Source organism: Lupinus angustifolius, chromosome LG12 (assembly GCF_001865875.1).
Source record: "Lupinus angustifolius cultivar Tanjil chromosome LG12, LupAngTanjil_v1.0, whole genome shotgun sequence".
NCBI classification, from domain to species: Eukaryota; Viridiplantae; Streptophyta; class Magnoliopsida; order Fabales; family Fabaceae; genus Lupinus; species Lupinus angustifolius.
In genome coordinates this window covers 17148752-17167873 of record NC_032020.1, presented here as the reverse complement: position 1 = coordinate 17167873, position 19122 = coordinate 17148752, and the positions used below count along the sequence as shown (strand labels likewise).

The 19122-nt window shown below is 35.4% G+C and overlaps 3 protein-coding genes across 11 annotated transcripts; 2 read left to right on the top strand and 1 right to left on the bottom strand.

The window, feature by feature from the left end:
- Positions 260-9164, top strand: LOC109362250 (bifunctional dethiobiotin synthetase/7,8-diamino-pelargonic acid aminotransferase, mitochondrial). 2 transcript variants are annotated; one of them, XM_019607911.1, is made up of 14 exons: positions 260-1010; positions 1740-1910; positions 2800-3061; positions 4050-4124; positions 4238-4358; positions 4554-4702; positions 4861-4955; positions 5452-5567; positions 5657-5794; positions 6211-6344; positions 6446-6577; positions 7166-7300; positions 8113-8225; positions 8833-9164. In XM_019607911.1, the coding sequence occupies exons 1-14, from the start codon at positions 358-360 to the stop codon at positions 9011-9013; spliced, it is 2475 nt and encodes an 824-aa protein (XP_019463456.1). In that variant the 5' UTR covers positions 260-357; the 3' UTR covers positions 9014-9164. The 2 variants fall into 2 exon arrangements, with proteins under 2 accessions (XP_019463456.1, XP_019463455.1); XM_019607910.1 differs by having other exon boundaries at positions 4044-4124.
- LOC109362264 (calmodulin-binding protein 60 B-like) lies at positions 9836-16215 on the top strand. 7 transcript variants are annotated; one of them, XM_019607937.1, is made up of 9 exons: positions 9836-10006; positions 10200-10341; positions 11436-11511; positions 11964-12022; positions 13215-13708; positions 13814-13974; positions 14170-14373; positions 14757-14985; positions 15287-16215. In XM_019607937.1, exons 2-9 carry the CDS (start codon positions 10235-10237, stop codon positions 15862-15864), a joined length of 1908 nt encoding a protein of 635 aa, XP_019463482.1. In that variant the 5' UTR covers positions 9836-10006; positions 10200-10234; the 3' UTR covers positions 15865-16215. The 7 variants fall into 7 exon arrangements, with proteins under 7 accessions (XP_019463482.1, XP_019463483.1, XP_019463478.1 ...); XM_019607938.1 differs by having other exon boundaries at positions 10191-10341; XM_019607933.1 differs by having other exon boundaries at positions 9836-10028.
- On the bottom strand, positions 16081-17916 carry LOC109362265 (probable xyloglucan endotransglucosylase/hydrolase protein 23). Of its 2 annotated transcripts, XM_019607942.1 has the most exons (4): positions 17539-17889; positions 17246-17439; positions 16884-17151; positions 16081-16293 (listed from the first exon to the last, which is right to left on the bottom strand). In XM_019607942.1, the coding sequence occupies exons 1-4, from the start codon at positions 17818-17820 to the stop codon at positions 16252-16254; spliced, it is 786 nt and encodes a 261-aa protein (XP_019463487.1). In that variant the 5' UTR covers positions 17821-17889; the 3' UTR covers positions 16081-16251. The 2 variants fall into 2 exon arrangements, with proteins under 2 accessions (XP_019463487.1, XP_019463486.1); XM_019607941.1 differs by lacking the exon at positions 16081-16293 and having other exon boundaries at positions 16574-17151; positions 17539-17916.

Sequence of the window (19122 nt, the reverse complement as noted above, 5' to 3'; positions counted from 1 at the left end):
TCATTTCATAGTTCAATTTCAAATTGGAATTATAGTAAGAAATTTCTTCATTGTGAAGCATATACTCTTAATCCATATGTTAGTATCTTAAACCATAAAAGTATTCAACACAATAGTATCAACTGTGAAGTATAAATAAAAATAATAATAATTATATTTTTAATTTAAATATATTTTTCAACAGTGGAATGATGAGAATACAAAAAAACTTACATTAAACTCTTTTAAATTTGTGTTTCCTTTCTGAAATTCTCAAGAAAACCTGATACCGTTTTCTTTCCCTCCTTATTTTCCGCCTTATATTATCTATAATAGCGACTCCCTTACTGTGTGTGTCACCATCTCCACTCCTTCGCCATGTTCCGCTTCTCTTCCCTCTTTCTCTCTCGCCGTCATAACCATCTCCGCCGCCATTCCCTCCGCCACCTATCTTCCCTCACTTCTCAACCTCTCGAACTACCACTCTCCTTCCCAACCTATTTCATTTGGGGTTCCAACACCGGCGTCGGTAAAACCCTAGTCTCCGCCGGCATCGCCGCATCCACCCTCCTCTCTCCCCACTCTCAATTCCACTACCTCAAACCCGTTCAAACCGGCTTCCCTTCCGACTCCGACTCCCGCTTCGTCATCGATAAGGTCGCCCAGCTTCTTTTCCTCCGCAACCCTCACACTCCTCTTTTCGCTTCTCACAGTGTCCTCAATGTTTCGCCAGCTGTAACGGAACGCTCAATTGAAAACCACGAAATTGGTGAACAAGGGTTTGGGGCGTCAAAGTTGATTTGCAAGACGTTGTATGCGTGGGAAGAGGCGGTATCGCCGCATTTGGCTGCAGAGAGGGAAGGTTTGGAGGTGAAGGACTCGACGGTGCTGGAAACATTGCATAGTTGTTTTAGAGATGTGGTGGGAAGTGGGGCTGATAAGGAGAGATCAGAAATCATGTGTGTGGTTGAAACTGCAGGTGGTGTGGCAAGTCCAGGTCCTTCTGGATCACTTCAATGTGACTTGTATAGGTTTGCAATATAATCTCATCATTCTTACTTTTATACGATGGGATTCGATTTTGATCCAAAATTAAGGAGTATATGGACTTGGGTAGCTCAAATTTGGTATTTGTTATTGCAATTTCATCTGAAGAATAGTCCTAACATTTTTTTAATAATGCTGATGGTATGGAAACTATTCAGAGATAAGAATGTTCCATTGGATGACTGGACAAGATAATGATAGTAATAAATGCATTAAAGAGAAAGTCGAGGTAATACTTCTTTATAGAAAAGATGGTAGGATCACATAGAAGAAGAAGAATTGTAGAAATCCCAGTAAAGAAAGTAGGTCAGTTGGAGAGATAGAGGGAGTCCAAAAAAATAAATTATAAGTGAAACATAAGGATTTAGATATACATAGTTGTTACACAATTTATGGTTAAGACATTATGATGTTATTCGATCCATGTAGCGGACAACATCCAATGAGAAAAGACTGTATTGTTGTTGTTGGTGACATGTTCATTTATATTAGTTTGATTTTTTATTCTTCTGACTTAAAAATCATGCTGTTTCGGTTTGATCCTTTCCTTGCTACTTTGTTAGAGTGTCACCATTTATCGTTAAGTGATAATATTTAGTCAAACGAAGCAAACATGCTCATGCACTATCTGGAATTGATGCTAAATCAGTGATGCATGAGGCATAGACTTCCAGCATCTACATATTTTTGTTAAATCTACCATTTCATGTTAGGCCATTCCGTGTTCCTGCTATTCTTGTTGGAGATGGACGGCTAGGAGGTATTTCTGGAACAATTTCAGCTTATGAGAGCTTAACACTTCGAGGTTATGATGTTGTTGCTGTTGTACTTGAAGATCACGGTCTTTTAAATGAGGGTCCACTAATGTCTTATACACGAAACAAGTAAGCCTAATTACTAGTTTCTATATTTTGTTTTTGTTTGTGACACGAAGCACAGAGAATTTTGCATAATATTAAAGAATAACTTGTTCTTTTTTTTTCTCTTTCTCAGGATGCTTTTCTTAAAACTGAAACTTTTGTACTGGAATTTTTAGTAATGAAAAGGTGAGCACTAAATAATGTTAGAAAATATTTTTATCCTAGGCACTGAATGTGTATTAAAGGAAAAAAAGACTTTTAAGTAAACAAATTATTCTGTCTTAGGAAAAGATTGTAATTTATCAAGTTAAAAGAGGAAAGGGTTTTTATCCTGAACGCACATAGTGATGTTCTTGATGAATTGGTTTTCACTTTCAGCACTTTTTATTTCATTTTAATTTTTGAAAATTTTATTTAAATTCATTTTTGGCAGGTTTTGAACAAGAACCACTAAGAGCTTGTAGCATTACTTCTAAGTATAGTGTATTTTAGAATAATTAATTTTAAAAGTATTGGTTTTGTAAGATTACTTTTTTTTTTTTCTTTAAAGGAGTTTTGAATAGTTTGGTAAAATTACTTATACATGCTAAACCATCAAAACGGATATAAATATTGTAAAAAAATTGTGAGTATTGTATGCGCCAGATGAGAGGGATCTTGGTGTAACGGTAAAGTTGTTGTCTTGTGACTTCGAAATAATGAATTCAAATCTTAAAAATAGCCTCTCACATCCAATAGTTGCTACTTGCTAAAGCTCCCCTCTCTCTCTTATGCACACACATGCATCCAAATTTCTGCATGGCCACATTTATGCTTCAACTGATCAGTTATTTTTTCTGTGTTTGACCTTTCTGCCTTTTTGCAACATGATTGCCCTATGTATTTACATACTTTTCTTGCCTTCTTCATGCAGGGTTCCGGTTCTAGTGTTACCACCTGTTCCAAAAGATCCATCTAATGACCTAATGGAATGGTTTGAAGGTTGTCATTCCTTATTTAGTAATCTAAAGGAAATAATGCACTCTGCTTATTTTGAGAGAATAAAAAAGTTGCATGAAATGCCAAAGAAGGCAAGGGATATCATCTGGTGGCCTTTCACTCAACATAAACTTGTACCAGATGGAGGAGTAACAGTAATTGATTCACGCTGTGGTGAGAACTTTGCAGTCTTCAAGGTTTGTTTTAAATAAAATTAAGATCTATGTATGGTTATCTCCACAACCTTTCTGGTCAATCGCCATTTCTCTTTCACATTTTTTAAAACTGTAATCTATATTTACCAAAGAACTGAACATCTTAGGACAGGGAAGTGTGAAGCATTGGTACACCCATCAGTGTAGAAACCCATCTCCTCACCCTCCTAATCACAGGGGCATTCCACTATGCAATACAACCACAATTTAACACAAACTCAAGTATAACAGAAAACCCGTCCAATACCATTCCCTGTCAAGAAAATCTCCCCGATTCACTTTCCTTTTAAGAATTCCTCTAATTCCAATTTTAACATCTTCCTCTACATTGCTATAAATCTCCTCAGTTGTACTCATTTTCTAATCAAGCACCAATCTGTTTCGGGCAAGCTGTAAACATCAGCAGCTACATAAAGAATGTTTTTTGAACTTTTGAAATTTCCAGACATGCAAGATTTTCTTACCCAATTCCTTGGAATCAAATAGTTTTAACCTGATTCCAACCTTAAAGAAGATTAACAGCGAGATTTGAAATGTATATCCTGCGTGATTACACCAGACCAGAGATCCCTCCAAGGTAGATTTGTGATTTTTTTAATTTGCCTCAAGTCAGTTGCTTCCTTAAAGTCTTGTAGAACTTCCAGAAACAACTCTATGGTCCTCTTATCAACTTTACTATATATCATCAAATCATCTGCAAAACAAATATTAATAACCCAGTCTCTTGCATTTTGGATGAAATTTGAATTCATTCTTTGTTGCTTGTTGTTGAAATCTTCTTGTCAAGTATTCCATAACAAGAACAAACAAAGGGGGATCTAAGTGTGCAGCACTATGACACTATGTCGGGATTACTGCATTTAGTGTTTACTTTGTAATTATATTCAAAAGTTCTAGAGTTATTTTATGTTTTTTAAGACCTAGATACCACACCATGTGATTCTAAGTTATGATTATTTCAAAGGCTCAGGATGCAGAAGTCATAGCACCAGTATTTGATGCATGTGCCAGTTGGTGGACTCAAGGACCTGATGCTGTATTGCAGGTCATTCTCATGCTCCTTTTATAGCACCAGAATGCTGTATTGCTAGTTGGATGTCTCTGATTAAATCTCTGGAGCTTCCCTTTGATGTAATTTTTGCATTGAGCTGATTTCAGACTGAGCTTGCTAGGGAGATGGGATATGCTGCTGCAAGATATGGGCATGTAATGTTTCCCGAGAATGTTCACGAGCCAGCCTTAAATTGTGCTGAGGTTATGCTTGAAGGTGTAGGGAAAGGTTAGTGTGTCCCTTTCTCACTTCCACATTTGACCTGTATTTTTTATAGGAATTTACCGAATAGTTGTTTGTAATTTGTATTTAAAATATAGGAATTCTGATCTTAGGACTATTTAGTCAATGAATACTTAGGTTAAAAATATACTTTTTGGATCAATTTTGGGTAAGTCTTTTACTAGGATTGAGTTTGTGCAGGTTGGGCTTCTCGAGTATATTTTTCGGACAATGGATCTACAGCAATTGAAATTGCTCTGAAGATGGCATTTCGCAAATTTTCTGTTGACCATGGACTAATTCCAAATTCTCATGAGGATACCACAGATGGGAGTTCCACTGACCTTCTGGTTGGCACTTCATCCCTTTAATTAACCGATGGTAGTTTTGGCCTAGTTGTAGAGTAATAGAGTTTATTTTTTTTACGTATGACTGTATGAGACTGATATTCTGTAAAAGCAACACTATGAAGCACATAATATAATGCTTGTGGATTAAAATATTCCAGGTCCTTGCACTTCTGAGATCATATCATGGTGACACACTGGGTGCTATGGAAGCACAGGCACCATCAGCTTATACAGGCTTCCTGCAACAACCATGGTATAAACATTGTCTACTACTATATATGTGTGGAATTGAGTGTTTGCTGATGTGCCTCAAGTCTCTTGACTACTTGAACTCACTCATATCATTTTGCACTGTAGTGTTTACAAAGTTATATGGGCTGATTTTTAACAGTAAGCATGTGCCTTTTTAGAAATATCTGTGTAAAGCAGTATAAAAGGTATTAGAAGATAGACCAAAAATAAATATAAGCTGTTTGCTTGTGAGCTTCTGTTTAGCTTAAGTCAGCTTGGCGACTTAATTTATTTCAATGTAAAATATATTCATTATCCTTATCGTGTGTGTATTAAAGACTTATGTAAAAAACGCTTGAAATTGTGTGTGAATTCTTATTGTTGATGCCATAGATCCTCATTTCTTGCAGTATATTTTACTTATATTTTGCAAGTCACTTCCCAGGAATTGTGTCTAGTCTTCTAAACCTAGCTAATACTCACTAAACCCTTCTAAATTTCAATTCACAATTTCATAGGTACACTGGAAGAGGTCTTTTTCTAGATCCTCCTTCTGTCTTTATGCGCAATAATAAATGGATGCTTTCCTTGCCTCAGGGGTTTCATTTTGGAAATCTTAAACTTGACAGTATCAGTAAGTTAAAAATTCCAAATTCCAACTTTAATTCCCTTTATTGGTTACTGTTTAGATTGTCACTGTTTATTTTATTGACACTTTCACAGCCTTTGCTTCGCACGAGGAAATATTTCACAAAGGCAGGGATAAGTCCAAGCTTGCTGCAGTTTATTCATCATACATATCCAAACAATTATCTGGATTTAAAGGATCAGCTAATATTGGAGCATTGATTATGGAACCAGGCAAGATATTTTATGTGACCTTTCTTTCGCAGCTTATTAAGTGCCATTTTAGTTTCACCCTCTCCTCCTTTGTCTTTAGTAACCTAGCTATTTTGACATTGTATTTGTGCAAATCATGAAGGTAAACAAGATAACAAAGAGAAGAATAATTTCCTCATATAACTTAAACAATATAACAGACTAACCCCTGTCTAAACTATGCTCATTGTAATGAAGTTAAAAGTGAAAAATGAAATACTGCATTTCTGTGTTTCTATTCCACCCAGCAAAACTACTTTGTCTTTCTTTTTTGGTTCCTATTTGTTGTCTTCTTTCCAAAGCTGTTTAAGTAGCCTTTCTTGGTCTTCTAAGTTAATTTGATTGCACTTATTTCTTGGGGAATGATAATCTCATTGGAGCCCTGAACTTCTCTGTAGTTATACAAGGTTCTGGCGGAATGCATATGGTTGATCCACTTTTTCAGCGTGTACTTGTTAATGAGTGCCGGAGTAGAAAAATTCCAGTTATCTTTGATGAGGTTTTTACTGGTTTTTGGCGTCTCGGAGTTGAGGTGATTTCCCTTAATGACCAGTATTCTCTTTTCTTGTTTATACAAACTGTCTTGTATATATTTTCATTTATATGATTAGCAGTTTATATTTCTTTTCACAGACTGTAGTGGAGCTAATCCATTGTGTACCAGATATAGCCTGCTTTGGAAAGCTGATGACTGGTGGAATTATACCATTGGCTGCCACCTTGGCAACAAATGCCGTGTTTGATTCATTTATTGGAGACTCAAAGGTATTGCAATATTTTTGGGAAGATTTTATTTCTATGGTTTGACTGACATAAAACAGCTGTTGTATTTTTTGTTTTGATGCTGATGGACTTTATCTTGCCAATTTTACTGAATACTAGTCTACTGTTTTCATTGCTTTTACTGGTTGCATTTGCTCGTAGCTGTATATCATCTGATGAAAACTACATGGTTATTCTCCAACTTTTTGATTTCTTTTATTAAACCTATATAAACTATTAAGCTGCTTGAAATAGTTGCTTAGTTTTCGCTGTGGATTTTCGGGTTGGTCTTTATACAACAAATGTAGAAGTAGAACTATCATAGTATCATACCAGAAAATCATTCTGCATGGTGAGTATTTCCCCCTAGTCGTGTAGTGACTGTAGTCCTTTATTTTGTGTATCAACTGTTTCTAGTGTACTAGAAATAGGATGCAGCAAATAATGCATTCCCAATTTTTAAGTTTCTGCAGGGTTTGAATATTTTATTTGCCTTTTGGTTAGGAGTTTGTATTGTGTTTATGCAAAACAAAGTTTGTTGACTGTGTTTTAATGGCATAATAAAGTATTGTGTCCTCTTGTTCTGGTTAGCTGAAGGCCCTTTTGCATGGACATTCTTACTCTGCACATCCTATGGGCTGCATGGCTGCTGCTAAATCCATCCCATGGTTTAAAGACCCTTGTTCAAACCCTAATATCACTTCTGAAGGACGATTCCTTAGGGAGGTATGATTACTGTATTCTGTGCTTCTTACTGCATACCATAATATATAAACAATGAGTGCATATTTAATCTATAGGTTGCTATAATATTTCTAAAGGTACAGATTCAGATTGTCTTGCTTAGCTATATGGAGTATGAATGATTTATCAGCCTTTTTTCAGTGTATTTGTTTCATTTTAAATGACCAAAATGGGTTTCCTGTCATTCAATGAAGGATTTGTTGTCACTATATCATGCATTTTTGTACCTATATCTGCATGTTTTGTTGGTACTACCAAGAGTATCCTCTCACCTTATGAGTGAGGAACTAATCCTTTTAGGGGTCTGTGACTGCTCCTCCCAATAAGTGTCACTGCCAAGAACCGAACCATGATCTTTTGTTCGTTCTAGGGATCTAGCGAGACCTTGTACTACTAGACCAACGCCTTGTTGGTTATGTCTGCATGTTTTTGCGCATATAAATCAGATCCATGTGTAGTGGTTTCCCTCTAACTTTCTTCACTTTACTTCGGCTTGCCCTCATAACATGATTTAGCTTCTGTATTCAACTTAAAATAGAGTTTAGAGGATGTATAAAAGTAGAAGTCTCACGTCATGAAAGTCTTTCTTGGAAACCATTTTATTGGATAGTGATTATGAATATATTTTTCTGTTGATTGTAACTTCTTGTTTTGATAAACATTTTGAGTTGTTCCAACAATTATGGTATGTGACAACATCACCTTCAGAACTTTTCATGTTAAATCCTATGTTCGATATTCCTGCCTTAATAGAGTAATGTAAATTTTATTTGATTTTGGTTTTGCATTTGCAGTTATGGGATGATAAAATTGTTCGACAGCTCTCATCCCACCCTGCTGTTCAAAGAGTAGTTGCATTAGGAACTCTCTGTGCCTTGGAATTAAAAGCAGAAGGCAGTAATGCTGGGTATCATTTCATAAACTTTACCCCTTCCCATCTATAATTTTGAGCATCCTATTCCAAAATTCCTTAGATAGAGAACTAAATGAGTTAGAATGTTTAAAATTAATATTTCATATCTGTACGTGTTTGTATTACTGTTTTGCTTGAGGGAAACCCCGGATAATTTTGTATGGAGTCCCCGTAAAATATGATGAAAATAAAGCTCTCGTGAAAGGATGGTTCTCTTGACTTGCAATCTGTAGATTGACCGTATCTATTGGTACTAGATATTGTAAACATCTTCTTTCTCTTATTATCCCTTAAAGTTGTTATCTGGAATACATCTCTCACATCTTTTATAAGGAATGCAATGAACTGCAGAAAGTAGTGTTTATATACGGTTGGTCATGCCATCTGTTTTCGCTATAGTTTTTCTATATTAGAATTATTTTTTTCAAGAGGAAACACAATTTACAAATAAAGCTTCAATTGTAAAATGTTTTATGAAATATGAACAAGTAAAATACCACATCAAAGGGATATGTAAGTCTAGATGGGTATTTGTATCCAAATATCATTGTGCATTGCACCCTGCATGAGGTTTTCTTCTAAATTGTCAAGTTTTGCACAGGTATGGATCATTGTACGCAAGATCTCTTCTGCAGCATCTTCGGGAAGATGGTGTTTATATGAGGCCTATCGGTAATGTCATATATCTCTTGTGTGGACCTTGCACGTCTCCAGAAATTTGCCATCAGTTACTCCTCAAACTCTATAAGAGGCTTGAAGACTTTGATGGAATTAAGAATTGAGAATCCTGTAACTTGTAATCTGGTTAACTATTCACAAGTTTAATATTTCTACTATTGATTTTACTCTAAGTTATAGTCGAACATGTTATAAATTATAGTGTTATTAAAAACACATCCTATTTAATATTATTAGATTCTATGTTTAGTTTGTCAGTCAGTTATAATTGTGTCTTAATTGGTGTGCTTATTTCTTATTTTGATTTTGTAGGAAGAAATTTATTCCAAAACAAATTCTAAAGAATGTGGTTTGACAATTATTTTTTATAACAGTAAGGTAATATGGCTAGATGTTTTTTGAGGTGCTTTTTAATGTGTAGTTATCTTCTTTTTAATCTGTTTATAACTTGCACCACAATCTGTCAATTTTAATGTGAGTAATTAATGTATTTTATATTACCAACCACGATAAATAAACATATAAGTCATTTTTTCTTAAAATATCAAAATTGATATTTATAATAAACATGATTAATTATTTATTAAATATAATTACGTTTGTAATAACATTTGTTGAAGAAAAAGAGGATATCAGCTGTTGATAAGAGAATGACGTGATGGGAGAGAAGTAGAATCATAGAATGGTGTCTGTAGTGATCAGTGACGTGGCAATTGCCCACCAGCCACCATTATTTATCCACTCTGATCCTCCCAACATACGGCTACGATTGTCCCTCTGGTCTCCTTCTTCATTAATAAGACACGACAACACTTAAACATGGTTCTGCCCTTCTGGGACCACTGTACTAATCACCATCTATTGGGTAACTTAATAAGACTTACAGTGTTACTCAAACTAGGTAATCATTCCCCTCAGCTGAAAAATGTAATATGAAAACAAAAACAAAGACGCCATAGTAGACCATAATCATACGAAGCTATTGTTTAGGCTAAGAAAGTTGTTGTTTCATGTTTTAAGATTTTATCTTCTCTCTCACCAAATACTCTTCCAACTCCAACTTCCTCTCTCTCTCTCTCTATCTCACTCTCTCTCAGGTCCTACCAACTTACTATACATGTAATTCGAGCTCACTTTGCTTGTTATAATGTCTAGATCTGTAATTTGTTTCCCCCTTTAGACTGTAATAACTGCTAGGGTTTCTCTCTTAATTGATTACTTATTATTATTAATGTTTTGTAGAGTAGTTAATAATGGTGGTAACTTTTTTGGTTCCTGGAGTGGTTGCAGATTTAGTAGTCTAGGGGTATTGGAAGGAGGTTTAAATGCAGAGGCCTACGAGGGACCCAAATAGTAACAGTATGGGGAAAAGGTCACTGGAAGGTGGTGGAGAAGATGACCAGCCTGAAAGAAAAAGGCCTGGTCTTGCTAGGTAATCAATGCGTTTTCTTCAATTTTGTGGTTCTATCAATTTCATTTTTTTAATCCACCAATTTTTAGTATAATTTTTGTCTTGTTTGTATTACTATTTTCCACTGCTTGGTAAATATGAGCAAAGATGTTTATATTTTTTGGGGGCATATGCTAGTGTTAATTTTGACTAGTAGACTGCTTTTTATGCTGATTCCCACTTGGAAGCAGGTCAATGGAATCTCAACCTCACTCATCTTAATTGAATATTCTGGTTTACTTCTGATTTTGAAGATGTTTTTCATGTTGGTTATAACACTGTTCCTAATCTTTGGCCCAAAGTAGTTCTGGTAGTTGAGTTAGATTAGTGTGTGTGCCTATCAAGAAGAGTCCTGCCAACTTCCTAAGTTGCCAATGTGGTCGTACTTATGTTGTCAGTTGTCATTGATAGTGCTGAATATTACCTGTTCCTGTGTTTTAGACAACCCGCTTCAAAATGGTATCTTTGATTATTATGGTATCATCATGGGCTTGAAGGATTCTTCCTGATATTTTTTTTCTGTAATCCAAACTCTCTTGCAAAAAGTTGACACTCAGAATATAGTAAATGTTGAGATCTGAGGGATTGTACCTCTTTGCTTATGATGTGGAAAATTCATTACCACCCCTTGAACAACAGTCAAAAGATTCTGAAACACTGCTTTCTTGGTTAGGAAGGGTCTTGAGTTGAGAGTATGGTGGCCATAGGTGGGGAGCATCCCCCGTGCATAATCTACATCCCTTCTCTAGTCTATGTAATCCCGTAAGGTTTTCCTCATTTTTTGTTATCTTTAGAGTATATGTTTGTTAATGATCAATGCTTTTGTTTGGTTGAACACTAAAACTTCCTTAGGAGTTAGAATGAAATGAATCAGTAACTCGATAACGAATGAAAAGTTTCAGTTTTATATTTCAAGTAAATCAGTCTGAATGCTTATTAAAAATAATTTAGAAACTTATCTGCAAAACTTACAATAGAAAAGGTTTTATTTCTTATTAGTTTTCATCCATATGAATGCCTTTTTTGTAATTTATTTTCTATTAGCTCCTTATAATGGATTCCAATGTGTTTTGCAGTGTAATTGTGGAAGCTCTCAAGGTGGACAGTTTGCAGAAACTTTGCTCATCTTTAGAACCTATTCTTCGCCGAGTTGTAAGACATTTAGCTTCACATTGCTTTCTACTATTTACATTCCAGAAAATTATTTCCCTTCCACTCCAATTAGAAGCCATTTTTACACATTGAATAATTTCTTACAACTCATATAATCTTTTATGCAATTTGATGGTGTTGAAGCATTATGACTAGTGTCACTAGTGTGTGCACATTTCCCTACCTGATTTTGCTTGCCTAAGCAAACTTGTTTATTGTTCACAGTGGATTGGGTGTCCATTTTTTGTTCAGTGTTCCATTTAACTCTATCTTTTCCGTCCGTGTTATGATTTGGTGTGTGATCGTGAAAAGAAGTGATACCATATTCATAGAAATTGTACTATAATATGTTTAGTTACTTATAACTAGAAGTTTCTGCTTTGGGTCCCTTGTTTGGGTTCAACTTTTCAGCATTTGGTTCTTAATTAGTTAAATGGTACTTGTGTGAACAGGTTAGTGAAGAAGTGGAGCGTGCTCTGGCAAAGTTAGGTCCTGCAAGACTTAGTGGGAGGTTTAAGAAAATCTTTACATTTTGCGGAAATTAGTTTCTAAATATTTATAGTTTAGTAACTTTCCATATTATTACTATATGTTTTCCCATGCTTTTCATATATTGTCTGTTGACCTAGCAAAGATAGAATTGGATCTGTTGAGGTAACAAATATTAGCTCACTGTCTAGTGTCTACTTTTGAGTTTTGAATCCCCTTTTTACTCTACTTGATTTCGTGATGTAAATTATTAGGTACTCTTGAAGTTCATAACTTTTTTGATCTTGGATGGATAGGATATCTACTGTCTGGAAATTATGTTATGATGTTTTTTTGCAGTGTCAAGGAATAGGATATTGAATTATATGCCGTGCAATAGAGATGGCTGCATATCTGATTAAATTAATGCAAAAAACATTTGTACTACTGGATGGTTTTTAAAGGATAATGAAGAGTGCTTTATTTTTTTATTGGATAAAAGAATTCACTGTAAAGGAAGAGAGTGCAGCGATAGAGGATTAGTAATCCGCAGAATCTTCTTAAAAAGAAGCCAACTAACAATGGAGCGAAGAAAGTAATCCTGTGTCAAAGATAACATGGCAGGCAAAATCTGTTGCCAAAAATTCCAGCATTAAGCTCTAATCATTTGCACCACACCCTTGCTCTTTGAGTGCATTTCCAGAAGACCTTGTTTCTATTTTATTATACGCCGAAGCCATGAAACTGAATAAGAACAATTATGTGTGTTTTTTAGCAGAAGATGAAGCTCATTCATTTTTATGCTCTGCTGCCTTGGTTTCCTCGAGTCGTCAGATAAAAATATTTTTAACTTGCTAAAGTAGGTTCTGTCATACATGTGCTAATTTGCATATTGTGTGTGTATTGGTTGTGGACATGGTTGTTGACTTTACATCTTTCCCTCGAGCTTCTTATCCTAAATAGCCACTGACTTATGTTACTCCTTGAATCTGCACCAAATTGGAGAATGGTTATCATTCTGGTCCAGTTTTTTTTGTCTTTGATAAAGTTACAAAGTAAAGTTTCCATTTACCTTTCTTTTTTCTTCTAATATAATGGTCCATCCTTTATAGTGTTGAGACTGGTATTTCCTATATCTACCTCACCATTGTAATGCCACCATAATATTTCCTATATATATGTTATGTACCTCGTGTTGAGACTGGTATTTAATTCTATCATTACAAAAATTTCAGGTCTTCCCCAAAAATGATTGAAGGTCCAGATGGTAGAAACTTGAGGCTGCATTTTAGGTCCCGACTGTCTCTTCCCCTGTTCACTGGAGGCAAAGTGGAAGGCGAGCAGGGGGCTCCAGTACATGTTGTTTTGATTGACACCAATACTGGAAATATTGTAATATCTGGACCTGAAGCCTGCATGAAACTTGACGTTGTTGTCCTTGAAGGTGATTTTAATAATGAAGATGATGAAGATTGGACTCAAGAAGAATTTGAAAGCCATGTGGTGAAAGAACGCGAAGGAAAGAGACCTCTATTGACTGGGGAGTTGCAAGTGACTCTCAAGGAAGGAATTGGAACATTGGGGGAACTGACCTTTACAGACAATTCAAGCTGGATAAGGAGCCGGAAATTCAGGCTTGGCCTGAAGGTTGCATCAGGTTTTTGTGAGTCCATACGCATCCGTGAAGCTAAGACAGAGGCTTTCATTGTTAAAGATCATAGAGGAGAATGTAGGGTTATGTTTTTGTATTTTCTGCTTTTTCTCTAGCACCAGTGATCTTCCTGTTTCCACATCACGATACCATCTTTAAACTGTTAAGTTCTGTTCTTTGCAGTATATAAGAAGCATTATCCTCCTGCTTTGACTGATGAAGTTTGGAGATTGGAGAAGATAGGCAAGGATGGGTCATTTCACAAGAAGCTGAATTATGCTGGAATATGCACAGTTGAACAATTCCTTCGGCTTGTGGTTAAAGATTCGCAGAAATTGCGGAATGTAAAGATTTGTCTTAATCTTGAAGCTATGTTCCAATCATATCTAATATTGTTCAACTGTATTGGCATGCTTTGTTGCTTTGGTTTTAGGCTTCTTTTTTTGTTTTAATGAGGACATCGTATCCTCTTCCTAAAATCTTCTACCTTCTCTTCTAATATTATATTTTTTAATAAAAAATATATTGTTCAACTGTAGATCCTTGGGAGTGGTATGTCAAATAAGATGTGGGAAGCTCTCTTAGATCATGCAAAGACCTGTGTCTTAACCGGGAAGCTTTATGTTTATTACCCAGAAGATACAAGAAACATTGGTGTTATTTTTAACAACATCTATGAGCTGCGTGGCCTTATAGCAGGAGAACAATTCTTTTCTGCTGATTCTCTCACTGATAGCCAGAAGGTTAGTCTGCTTCAGATGTTCCTTTCTCTGATATCTGTAGTTACTGCTATTATTACCATCTTTTAAGTGTTTCATGAGTTTGTATTGATTATTTGGCCTCCAAACATTGAGCATGCATTTTTTAGCTGGCACACTTCAATCTACTTATATAATTGTAGTGTAATGCTGTCTTTATGTTTTTACTTTCTCTCACTTGCAAACTTAGCAGTATTGAACACAACTAAACAAGTACATGTTATGTTGCTCACCAAGAAATTGTAGATAGTGGTCAGGATCGTAACATTTTAGTTTTATGAGGCTCAAAGTTTGAAGTTTCCTTTTAATGCTTTTTTCTAGGAATAGGATAAGCTTATGATACCTTTAAAATGGTTTTGAAAGTCCAGGTTTATGTTGATTCCTTGGTGAAGAAGGCATATGAAAATTGGGATCAGGTTATAGAGTATGATGGCAAATCACTTGTGAGTGTTGGGGAAAATAATGTTGTAGCTGACAGTGAACTTCAAATTGAGTTAATTGATTACACTAGTGGTTTCGATCATCAACTGCATTTGCCAGTGCTCCCAGCGTGTGTTCCTTCTGAAGATCAAATGAGTTCCGGGATGTCAGTTGGAGGTAAGCATTAGCGTTTCCTTGATCTCTAATTTAATTAATCCTCTCTTTTGATTCCTCCCCACCTTTTCTTTTGGGCTGTTGATGTCATATTTTCAGTTACTTGTGTTTCTCAAATATGATTTATGATACTAATGAAAGAAGTGAGATGTTTTCTATGATATTGTTGATAAACTAAAATTTTGATATGAATTGTTTTCTTCTCCCCTCCACCCCCTTGGACAAAAAATAAGAGACCCCTTACATATACATGAATAAAATTTTGCTTATTTCCAAAGTTCTATGCCATACAATCCTTTTTCAGGTTATAACGATCATATGGTAACAAGATATCCTGGGCAGTCACTGATAGAAAGTTCCAGCGCACAGAACCAGTTTGACAGCTCATTATATCTGTCTAATGACCAGTTAATCAACAATACTCAACACAGCCAACCCACTAGAAATGGCCGTGGTGCAATTGGGTTAGCTCTTGGTCCTCTTCAACCATCAACATCAGGGTTTCTTGCTGGCAGCTCTTCTATTCAGCCATCTACTACCAATCCTTTTGATGATTGGTCACACAACAGGGATAAGGGGGTCAATGAATTCTTTTCTGAGGATGAAATCCGCCTCAGAAGTAATGAGATGCTAGAAAATGAAGATATGCAGCACTTGCTTCGCCTCTTAAGCATGGGAGGTAATTCCTCCATGAATGCTGAGGATGGCTATTCATTCCAATCATTCATGCCGTCACCTATGCCAAACTTTGATGAGGATCGCTCTCGTCCAGGCAGAGCTGTTGTGGGATGGCTAAAGATCAAGGCAGCAATGAGGTGGGGCTTTTTTATCAGGAAAATAGCAGCTGAGAAGCGGGCACAAATAGAGGAGTTAGATGAATAGGTCATTTGGACAAATGATTTCAGGCTTAATAGGCAGCCTTCAGATTTCACACCCATGATATGCAATTTAGTTGTCTTCATCAGTGACAACCAAATTGTGCAGTCCATGGGTGTTAACATTCTTAGTGATGCACCTGTGTATCTGATTTTACTGCAAGTTTGTACAGAACAGTATCCTGTACAGTATTTCACTTAGGAAAACCATTATTGTTTTTTGTTTTTCACTTTTGTGCTCATGCTCCTTTATTATCACATTTCCATTGATTCTGGAGCACCTGCCATTTCAGTTGATAACTTAGATTTGTCATCTCACTTGATTGATGTATATGAATTATGATCTACTTAAGTTTCTTGCTGTGTTGTGTGTTATATCATCATCTTCAGTGGATCACTCTGGTTCTTTCATTTTCTTATATCTGGTATCATAATGATCTATTGAACATTGGATGCTGGTTATGTTTAGTTGACTCTGAACATGAACGTCTTAAGTCTTATCATTGTCTTTAATGTATGTCTGTATCCCTATCTAGTATTGGTTTGTAAGTGATGTGTTCTCCATGTAAAAGATTTCCTTTTTTTTGCAGTGACGGAACGGAACTATGAAATAATCTCATTTGAAGGTTAAGGGTCGTAATAATAGCTTATCTGAATAGTTTTGATTTTAATTTGCCTGTTTCACCACGGTCATAAGTTGCCAAAGAAAAAATGTCAGGAAAAAATGTTTATAATATTTTACTATAAAGTTAATATATATTATTGCACTGTAAAGAATGCCATAAATTTTTGTCATAGTGATTACAAGATTTAAACGAATGAAAGAATCAGCCTGCAGTAGCTACATCAATATCAATAAAAGTACTAAAGTAGTATTGGAATGATCTTTGTTTTCTCCTATGAGGTGTTGCATTCTGGAGGAAAACCCAGTGGAAACCTTTTAGTGTCTGTGCAGTAATTGTATATCATGTAATTCTTTTGCACCCATGTTAACATCTCTTGGCCTGTAATGTCCAACTCCTGTGCGAGCCAGGAACTAGAAGCACTTGATGCAGAACTTGAGGCACAAGATGATGCTCCAGAATACCAGATGCAAGCTTCAGCATTGAAATTTCTGTATGAAGCAGTGAAGGGAGCTTGTGTCCAATCTGTCTTAACAAGTCCACCTCTTGTTGCCCAATCATCTGCATTCCACAAACTAGAATATATCCTCATTGGTTGGTTCTTTGGGAAGGGAACACCAATACTCTCTGAGTTCTTGAACTCTCTAATGGGAGTGCCATCAACTGAGAATCTGAATAAAGAGTAAATGAAATTTATTATAAGTATATGTAGGAATTTGATAGAGAAAAAAAGAAACAGAATGGTAAATGAGATTGAAGACTTACATAATTCGCTGGGGGTTCCAAGTGATAGAATAATTGTGGAAATCAGCAGTTGGGTCAAACCAAAGATAGAATTGTTGTTCTCTGTTTCCTTTGCCTTGGCTGAACACGTTAGTGTGAAGAATGTAAGGGTCACCACTCAAGTTTCCAAGAAATTCAAAGTCTATTTCATCCCAAGTTGATCCTTTTGAAGATAACTGCAAACAAGATCATAGATTTATTATCAAGCCTGAATACCAATGAAATATAAAGAAAAAAATTAAACCTTTGATAAAGTTATAGTTATATTAACTTACATAATAAGCAGTGACAGTGCCAGCAGAGTTTCCTGGGACAAGTTTGAGTTGCATGTCAATCTTGCCAAAGAGGTACTCATTCTTTGACTGGAATCCTGACCCAGAAGCTTTGTCTAGTGATAATGTGAGTAGCTCCCCATTGTTGAGTATATTGGCACGGCCATCTCCCCAAGTTATTTCAAAATCATTGTTCAAATTACCAGCAAAGGTAACCATAATAGAGCTAAGGAAAAGAGAAAGTAGAAGCACATAAGACATAGTTGAATAACTAGTGGAAGCCATCTCTGTAGTGATTTTTGTTAATTGGTAGTGATTAGTGAAGTGGGAATGGTATGTGAAGAAACTTAGGTTGGTATTTATAGTAAGGTAGTTAGTGAAGAAAAACATGCGAAATTACAAAGAGATAATAAACTAAAGTGGACACGGTTGTTGTCTTTGTTTATTAAAAAATAGTGTGTGTAGATGGCACGCGGTTGTTCTTTTTCATATTAAGTTTGAATGTTAAAGGTTGGTGTTGAGAATGAACCCTTTTTGGGTGACATTACCAATTGCCAACCAAGCATGAAATATTTCCAACTAAACTAATAATTCCCTACACCTAAAGGAGCCTCCACCGCCATCGACCACTTAAGGGTTTGAACACTGAAAAAGTCCCATGTGGACAGTATCTCACGCAACCTATACCATTTTTATGACATGGGTTTGTATGTCAATTTTAATTTAGTATTGGTATAGTGGTGTAAAGCTTTACTTGTTTGATTTCTAGAAGTGACACTTGTTAACAGTGATAGCCACAAACTCTAAAAAATTTAGTTCTTTACTCAAAAAGTGAGGGGATACCATTACAAAAAAAAAATCTAAAAGTAGCTGAATATTACAGTATGGATGAGGATGAGAATATATTAGGCCAACTTTGGAATTCACACGAATATATTTACAAGTCTTATCCCCTCTGACTTTCTCTAAATTTTGACTAATTTGATCCATTTCAAAGTTTGGTTTCACCAAAGGTGTATCATTTAATGAGACCTATGAACAGGTTTCACATGTAAATAAACTAATAGATTTTACCTATAAATAAATCAAATTTACATAGATAAATAACTCAAATAACTTTATATATAATATAAAATATGTTAGAATGATTCATAAATGTGTTGATATAATGATATGATACATTATAGACTCGAAAGAGAATAGTTCCATATCCTACTTTGAGTTTCTTTCATTTGAATTGGACTTTTTAGTTATATAAACTTAAAAAAAAAAAGACTTACCCCAACTTCTTTTTTGTTAAACTCCGGACTATACCAAATATAGAGCGATATATACATATGATAGAACTTGATCTTCACTTAGCTCATCCCTAGGTATCTATCATGCTCCTTTAAATAAACTTGTTTCCAAGGTAAGAAAATTTGAATGTCTTTACATTTCCATGAAATGATTTAAGAGTTGATATTACTTTTAGGTTCTCATCTAAAAAAACAAACTCAGTTTTAAACTGTTTTTACATTAAAGTATATAGTTTATTTTATTGTAGAATGAATATTGTAAAGTGTAATGGGTGTAAATGAATTGTGT